General features: G+C 55.6%; 1 protein-coding gene across 2 annotated transcripts; it reads right to left on the bottom strand.

The window, feature by feature from the left end:
* Nucleotides 1–1,998: 1,998 nt before the first annotated feature.
* ETV2 (ETS variant transcription factor 2) lies at nucleotides 1,999–4,326 on the bottom strand (the record flags this gene model as incomplete). Of its 2 annotated transcripts, XM_082862314.1 has the most annotated exons (6): nucleotides 1,999–2,199; nucleotides 2,446–2,558; nucleotides 3,004–3,462; nucleotides 3,719–3,778; nucleotides 4,049–4,162; nucleotides 4,257–4,326. In XM_082862314.1, 6 exons carry the CDS (start codon nucleotides 4,324–4,326, stop codon nucleotides 1,999–2,001), a joined length of 1,017 nt encoding a protein of 338 aa, XP_082718440.1. The 2 variants fall into 2 exon arrangements, with proteins under 2 accessions (XP_082718440.1, XP_082718441.1); XM_082862315.1 differs by lacking the exons at nucleotides 3,004–3,462; nucleotides 3,719–3,778 and having other exon boundaries at nucleotides 4,085–4,162.
* Nucleotides 4,327–8,213: the final 3,887 nt, after the last annotated feature.

Below are 8,213 nucleotides of genomic sequence, written 5' to 3'. Positions count from 1 at the left end.
CTAGAGCGTCGTCCCTGGAGCGGTTCAGGCCACGCCCATGCGAGCGAAGTCCAACCTTCCTATTGGGCTGAATGCCTGTTCATCCTCAATCCCGGCCCAATCGTAAGCTTGCGTGTCACTTGGAACCGCACGGAGCTATGGCTGTGCAAGCTGTGGGCGCAGCATGGTCACCTCTCTGTCTTTACCAGGAGAAAGGAGTCTGGGTCTTGGGGCTGGTTGGAGAGTGGGCATGGGAAAAATATCCTAGCGGAAATGCTCTTATTCGTGCAAGAATTATTTATTGAATGCTTACCCTGACAAAATCCTTGCAAATGACCTACACGGTTTGGCCCCCTTTTATACTCTTATCTCCTTCTCTTAACTGCTGCGGTTCCAGGCATACTGGCCTCCTTAGCAGTTCCATAAACGTGCAGGCTGGCTTCCCCGTAAGGGCCTTTGCACTTGCTGTCCCCTTGGCCTGGAATGCTCTTCTTGCAGTTGGCTCCCTCCATCATGTCCTGCAGGTCTTTGTTAAAATGTCACCTTATCAATGAGTCCTTCTCAGTCCAAATATTTAACATTGCTGTCTTGTTAGTTTCTTCCCTACTTTATTTCCCCAAAGCACTTATCTTCTGACATACTGTATCCTTCCTTTTATTGTTTATCTTTTTTTGTCTCCCTCAATATATAATAGAAGCATCATAAAGGAGCAAGTTTTGTCTCATTCACCACTGTTTCTCTAGCACTTAAAACAGTTTCTGGCACATAGTATAGGTACTCTATAAATATTTGTGGAATGAGTGAATTTCTTGTGTGAATAAAGGGGGCTTCCGGGGACTGGAAGAGGAAGCTGTGAAAGAGACCTGCTTTTGCCCCTCCCCTCAGCCTGGCCTCCAAAGCTTCTCACATACTGTGCTGGGTGCAGTGTCCAGGCCTAACTGGGTTGGGGGCCTCTTATGCATTCTGTGTTCATCAGCGTTGTAATTATTTGTGGAACTGCCTGTTTACATGCCTGCATCCACCCCCTTCAATGAGATCTTCCCAAAGCCCTTCCCTGCTTAACCCCCTCCCTGGCTCCCCTGTGCCCTCAGGACAAAGTCCAGGCCCCTTACCATGGCCCACATAGGCAGTTCCAACTGGAGCTTTGTGAACTGAGCCGTGGTCCCCTCTCCAGCCATGCTGATATTTTAGTTCATTGAACAGTGCTGTGAGATCTACCTCCAGGCCTTCGATTACTCTATTTCTCTGACTGGGACATTCTTTGCCTACCCGACTTTTCAAATCAGCTATTCTCTTCTCCAGGAAATTTTCCCTGACCACCCCCCTGCCCCCACCTCAGGCTAGGGCAGATCCCTCTTTTTGGTCCCCCTCTACCCCCTAGAGTTTCCCCATCCCAGCCCTGACCACTCTGGGCTGTCCCTGGCTGGTGATGGGTCTGTCTCCCCACTGCACTGTGAGCTTCCTATGGGCAAGGTCCAGGGTTGTCTTGGTCACTGCTGAGTTCCCAGCATGGCCCATAAGGGGACCACTCAGTAGGCTCTCTTCAGAGGCTCGGTAGTTCCTAGAACAGGGTAGGCTCTCCTTGGGGTCTGAATTCTATGGCCCCCAGCTTGGAGTGGGGAAACAGAGTAGATGGTTTTGGGGCATAAGCACTAGGTCTAATTCCTTGATGGTTCCTAGCACTGGGAGGTCACACAGTAAGCGCTTTTTGGAGTCTGAGTCCTCTCTTCAAGGTGGGGACAGTAAATAAACTCGAAAGTTAGTGATTGGGTCTGATTCTTGTGCAAGTCCCAGTACAGGGCAGGCACACGGTAGGCAGGCCCAGTGGGGACTGTCTGATTCCTCTGCGTGTCCCACGACACAGTGAGCACACGGTAGGTCCCCCGGTGTGTTTCGGGATCACACGGGGCTGTGGAGGCGATGTGGGTGTGCTGGTGCACACAGGCTCCCTAGCAGACGTAGTTAGTATCAGTGGGAAGGATGCAAACAGCACGCACAACGATGCTTGACCGTGTATTTTTATTGAGTCGTTGCTCCCTGTCCGCTCTCCACGCAGTCGGGATAGACTAGGCCAGGCACGCGGCCCCCGAAGCGGTACGTGTACTTGCGCCCCCCGCTCTTGCGCACGATGTCGCGGCGGTAGTAGTAGCGCAGACCTCGGCTCAGCTTCTCGTAATTCATGCCGGGCTTCCTCTTGCGCTCGCCCCACAGCCGCGCCACCTAGGGCGGAGGCCGGGCTTAGTCTGAGGGGGCGGGAGAGGTGGGGAGTGGGAGGGGCTTGACAATAGATGGGTGGGGCGGGGTTGGGGTTCTGGTCTGTCAGCGTAGGGGTTAGGCCCGGCGGAGCGGGGCGGAGTTGAGGGCGAGGCTGAGGGCGGGGCCTACCACTAGGCGAAGTGCCTGTGGGGCTAAACTGAACACAGGGAGACCCAGGCGGGACTAAGCGGGTCTGGGAGGCTGCCCCACCTCTTTGGGGTCGCAGAGTTGGAACTCGCGGCTATTGCCCGTCCAGCGGATGCAGCTGCTACGCGCCCCGTCGTGGAGTAGCTCCAGGAGGAACTGCCACAGCTGAATGGGACCTGCGGGGTGGAGGCAAGTGAATACTCAGGTTTCCTGGCCCCAGATCATGTCGCTTCGATGACCCAGGAATCCGGATCCCCTCCTCCTCGGGGACCGAGTCCGGATTCCTCCGTCTAAGGGACCTAAGAGTTGGCCTTGGGGACCCAGGCATCGGGGCCCCCATCTTGGAGATTTAGGAGTTTGGCTGCCCCATCTTGGAGACCCAGGGATCCACCTCCTCATCTCTTTCCTCTTGCCTAATGCAGGAGCCTAGGTCCTCCTCTCTTGCTCTCGGGAAGACTACCCGTGTCTTAGTCCTCTCCTCCCTGGGGACCCAACAGGAGGGCCACCGCCCCCTCCTCTCTTGAGCCCCGCCAGTTTCCCGGTCCCGCCCCCTTGGCGCCTAGGCCCCGCCTCACTAGACTCCGGCTTCGCTCCCTTGGGACAAAGTGTCTCGGACCTCACCTCGGTGGTTAGCTTTGGGGTAACAAGCCAAGGTTGCGCGGTCCGACTGCTGGCTCGGTTCGGAAGAAGTGGTGAGATCTGAAGTCTGGTACTCCTTCGAAGAGGTGGTGCAGTCCGTATGCAGCCCCGAGTCCCAGGAGATGGTATAGTCCGATCCCGCAGGCCCGCCCCACGAAATGGTAGAGTCGGCGGGCGGCTCCCCGCCGAGGCTCTTGCCCCAATAGGTGGCGCCGTCCGGGCCAACAGAATAGTCCCAGCTGGTGGAGCTGGCGGCGACCTGGGCGCCCGACCACGAGTTGGCACTTTCCGCGGAGGTGGCGCAGTTCTGGGCGGCTGCCCCTTCAGAGCCAGCCCAGAGGGCGGGACCCAGGGCCTGGGAGACGCGGCTCCAAGGGACCGAGCCGGTACACGGCAAGTCTGTCCAGTCTCCCGACCACGGAAGAGCCTGAGGGGCGGGTTCTGTGAGGACGAACGGACCCCAAGTGAGAGGAGCCCAGGTGTCCCGATCCCTGGCCCCCTCGGGGGTTCTAGGGGTCGAAGCTCGCAGCCCTGGCGCCTGGGGCCCCACGCTCCAGGATCTCGGTCATGCCACCTTAAGGGCACAGGCGTCCCCCGTCCTATCCCCGTTCCCCCTCAAAGATCGGGGAGTCTAAACCTCTAGTCACACTGGAGGACCCCAGTCCCCTCCTCCCCCCACCTCTCCGCACACACTCACCCGCCCTCCATGGAGCTTCTGGGTACGGTAATGCGGAGCCCCAGTCTGGCTGTGGGAGCCCTGAGAGGGATAGGACGTAGCAGAGTTTAGGGGATGGTGTGCACAATGACTAGAGACTCCCCTCAGCCACTCAACCCAGTGGTCTTTATTTGTCAGGGACTGAGAGTTATTACCCCCGGCCCCTACTCTCTCAGACCTGGGACTCAGGAGGCTGTCTGGGCCCCTCCTCCTTCAACCTCTGGAGTTCAAGCCCACACCCCTCTCCCCGCTCAACCCCAGGAGTCCAGGCACGCCCCCTTCCTCCCTTAGACTTAGAAGCCAGCGTCTCACCTTCCCCAGCGCTCAGGGGTCCCAGCCCACAGACACTTTTCCAACCTGTCTCCGCTGTCAGCGTGTCCCCTTGGAGTGCCAGTTCAGGGAAATAGAAGTCGAGTTCAGCTCCTTCTGCAGGCAAGAAGGTTAGAGCCCCGTCAGGGTCAGTGGAGGCACCCACCTGAGCACCCTCCCCACACACATTGTCTCAGCCCCAGCAGCCTACCCAGACCTGACAGCCTGCTCCCCAGGGGCACTTCCTGTGCTGATGCTTCATCCCAGTTCCACAAATCCATGGCTGCTCGCTGTGAATATTCTGGGTCAGAAAAAAAAAGGGCCCAGGGTGAGCTTAGGGACCCTGGAGTCTGAGCCCCATCCCTTGCTTCACTCAGACAGAGGAGTCCACGCCTCTGCTCCCTCCTTCCCCAGGACCCTGGATTGTTGGCCTCCAGTGTCCTTTTCTCTCAGACCAGGAGTTAAGGGCCCCCAGACACCCAGACTCAGGAATCCAGGCCCCCAGACACCCAGACTTCCAGTCCCCAGTTCACAGCTCACCTCTGGCACGTCCCTCTGCCCTCAGCCGGGGGTCTCAGCCCCATTTCATACCATGCACCCCCTCCCCCCGGGGGCCTGGGCAGGAGGGAATTTTCCAAGACGTCAGAGCTGGGGGTCGCAGCGGGGGTCGAGTTGCAGGGGCTGAGGCGGGGCCGAGCTGTGTCACCCCTGCCCCACTCCCCTCTGCCCCCAGAGATGGCCATCCGCCTCCACGGTAGCTTTGGCTGTCCTGCCGCAGGGGTGGCTTGGACTTGAACAGGAGCTTGGGAAACAGCGGGCTGGGCGAGACCCGGGTGAGGAGGGGTGTTTCCGGGGTGACTGGGGCGTGGGGGGGGGCTTGGGGACTTGATCCTGTGACACGGGAGGTGGTGGGGGAGAAGAGCCTGGGGTCAGCTGGGCTGCGCCAGGCTTATCTGCAACAGGAAGGGGGATTTCCGGCCAGACCCCTGGTGGGCAGACGTCACAATCCACAGGGGGCCTGTGGGGGTAGGTTGACCTGGGATCCTCCACCAGGCCCACTTCTCCCCTTCTGAGGGCTTTGAGGGGAAGTCCTGGGGCTGCTTCCGAGGACAGTAGCAACAACAGTATGAACAATAACAACAGTGATAATAATAGCTAACATTTATTGGGGGCTCATTACATGCCACCGGCTGTGCCCTGGGCCTTTGTTTAATCCGCTTACCAGGTAGGTACTAGTTTTATCCCGATTTTATGAAAGGGGAAATTGAGGAGGAATTCCTTCCACTTTTCTTCATCTCCAGAATCCATGCCCTTCCCTGCTAATAACAGTTCAGGACAAATGGGGAAATTTGAATATGAACTGAATATGAGATATAGAATTAGTCATTTTCTTAGATGTGATGATGGTATTATGATATGAAAGCTATCTCTATAAGGAACACTGAGATATTTAGGGGTGAAGTGTTGTGTCTGTAACTTGTTTCCAATGATTCAGCAAAAAAACAAACCATGTATACTTGAGACATGTACATGCACATGTGCAATATTTGGGACACACTTATACTAAAAAATTATTTGTTGTTTGTCTTAAGTTCAAATTTAACTAGGTGCCCTGTATTTTTATTTCCTAAATCTGGCAACCCTAAACCCTGGTAGCTTGGCTTCAGAGCCTGTGCTTGTACCCATCCTGCAATATTGATAAGTAAATATTTACCATTAAAAATAACCTCTTTAGGGCTTCCCTGGTGGCGCAGTGGTTGAGAGTCCTCCTGCCGATGCAGGGGACACGGGTTCGTGCCCTGGACCGGGAAGATCCCGCATGCCGCGGAGCGGCTAGGCCTGTGAGCCATGGCCACTGAGCCTGCAAGTCCGGAGCCTGTGCTCCGCAACGGGAGAGGCCACAACAGTGAGAGGCCCGCGTACCACAAAAACAAAAACAAAAACAAAAATAACCTCTTTAATATGGGCCATTTCCAATATTCACCCAGTTCAATCACTAACCACTTGCCATTCTGGAGGTGGGAGGAGTGGGGGGTGTGGGCACTGCCCTTCATTGTTACACGAGGGAAACTGGGCCTCAACAGGAAGAGCAACTTACTAGGTCACACAGTGGGTGGTCCTGGGGCTCCTGGGATTGGACCCAGCACTGGTTGAACCACAGAGCCCTTGGGCATCACCAGTCCCTCCATCCATCTAACCCAGGGGTCTGAAAGGAGTCTCCACCTGCTGTGCCCCACCAGGCCTGGAGCCTCCTCTCCCTGAAGCTGGCCTCTCTCCTGTCTGTATGTATCTGTCTCTCCATGTCTCTCTGCCCTGGGTTGACGTCCCTGGCCCTGGGTCTCTGTTGTACCAGGCCTGACTGCAGTAACTTTTTTTTTTTTTTTGCCACACCTCACAGCTTGTGGGATCTTAGTTCTCTGACCAGGGGTTGAACCTGCACCCTCAGAGGTGAAAGCAAGGAGTCCTAACCACTGGACCCCAGGGAATCCCCCCAAGTCTCTTCTGATGTCTCAGTCTCTCCCCACCTGTCTTTAAGTGTTTCTGTCTCTCTCCCTATCTCCTTATCTGTTTCCATCTCTTTCCCTCCCTGGGTTTTTTCCCCATCTGCCTCCCCATTGTACTGCCTCAGACCCACAATTCTCATCTCTTCCTGTCTCCCTCCCCACCTCTCTGTCTCTGCTCACTACATCCCTTCCATTTCGGTCCCTCTGTCTCTCAACCCCATTGATCTTTTTCTGTCTCCCCTCAGGACTTAAATGCACACATTTAAAACCTGCCTTTCTGGAATCATTCTTCTTTCCATCTCCTCCTTTGCCTGCAGTGAATAGAAGAGGGTCAGGAGTAGGGAGGGCTAGTGATGTGGGGATGGGGTTTGAGGGTTCTGGAGCTGGGTGGTCCAGCCCAGGTGGCAGGGGGCTGAAGGGTACTTCCTGCCATTGATGGGAGGCCCTCACCCCTCTAACCAGACTGGAAAATGTGACGTCAGAGGGGGCAGTAAGGGAGGAAGACAGGAACTGAGGAAATTTGACACCTTTCCTGGGTAACTGGCTTCCCTGAGAAGCCTTGGCATTGTTTCTCCCCTCCCTCCCAAGCCCTCTCCCAATCAGGGGTTCTGACGGCTATGTCCCAGGGAGGCCCTCATCCCCTCCCCATGCCATCTCCCTCCTTTGCCTGGTCACTGCTCCAGCCTCCTTCCAGAACCCCAGATTTTTCTAAAGTGCAAATCTGTGATGCTAGTCCCCTGCTTGAACTTTGTCTCAGCTTCTCAAGGCTGGCTGCTTTCAGGGTAAAGTCTAAGCTCCCAGTTTGGCATTCAAGTTCCTGCATGGACACTTCTTCAGACAGGCAGAGACAAGCGTGGAGCTGAGAAACAGGAGTTGGGGAGAGACTTACAGATGCAGAGAGAGAAGAGAGACTCAGAGAGATACAGACACTTAGAAAGAGACAAGAAACAGAGGGGCACTCACAGAGAAACAGAGAAGGAGGCACAGAGAAACACTCAAAGAGATAGAGCAGAAGTTGGCTGGATTTTGGCAGAGTGAAGAAACTAGAAAACAGTCTCAGAGACCTAGAGGGTGACAGCTGCAGAGACTAGGAGAGAGAAAAACAGGAAGAGAATGAGAGTCTCAGAAGTGGCCAGTGCCTTGAGGAAGCCCCTCCCTGACTCCCAGGATGGCTCCCATCCCAACCCTGATCACTCTGGGCTGTGACTGTCTGGCTACAGCCCTATCTTCTGCCACTGGACCATGAGCTTGGAGGGAACAGGGCCTGTGGCTGTTTAAGTCACGATTGTGTCCCCAGCACTGTCCAGGCCCTTGATGAGAGTCTGCTGAATGGATGAAAGCCTGGAAGGCTGTGAGCTCCAGAAGGGCAGGGCCCAGAAGACCCCCTTGTCTTGGTGCTGAGAACACAGAGTGGAGTCAGAAGACCACAGGTTTGAGCCTCTGCTTGGCTTCGGCCTTGCCCTAAGCCTCTACTTCCTCCTCTGTGGAATAGGCTGCACTGGACATGCACTTAAGAGGTTTCAAGAAGATGTAAGGGGCATGCAGCAGGGACCGGAAAATGCCCATCTGCATGTTTGAGTAAACTTTCAAGGCTCCCCACTATTCCCAGAGTGGGGGATGCTAAGCCCTGCCCCCCAAAGAGTGCTTCCAAGCCTAGTCAAGGA

The sequence above is a fragment of the Leucopleurus acutus genome (genome assembly GCF_964270905.1).
Source record: "Leucopleurus acutus genome assembly, chromosome: 20".
Classification (NCBI taxonomy): Eukaryota; Metazoa; Chordata; class Mammalia; order Artiodactyla; family Delphinidae; genus Leucopleurus; species Leucopleurus acutus.
The sequence above is the reverse complement of the archived record's forward strand: the minus strand, read 5'-3'. Positions and strand labels throughout refer to the sequence as shown.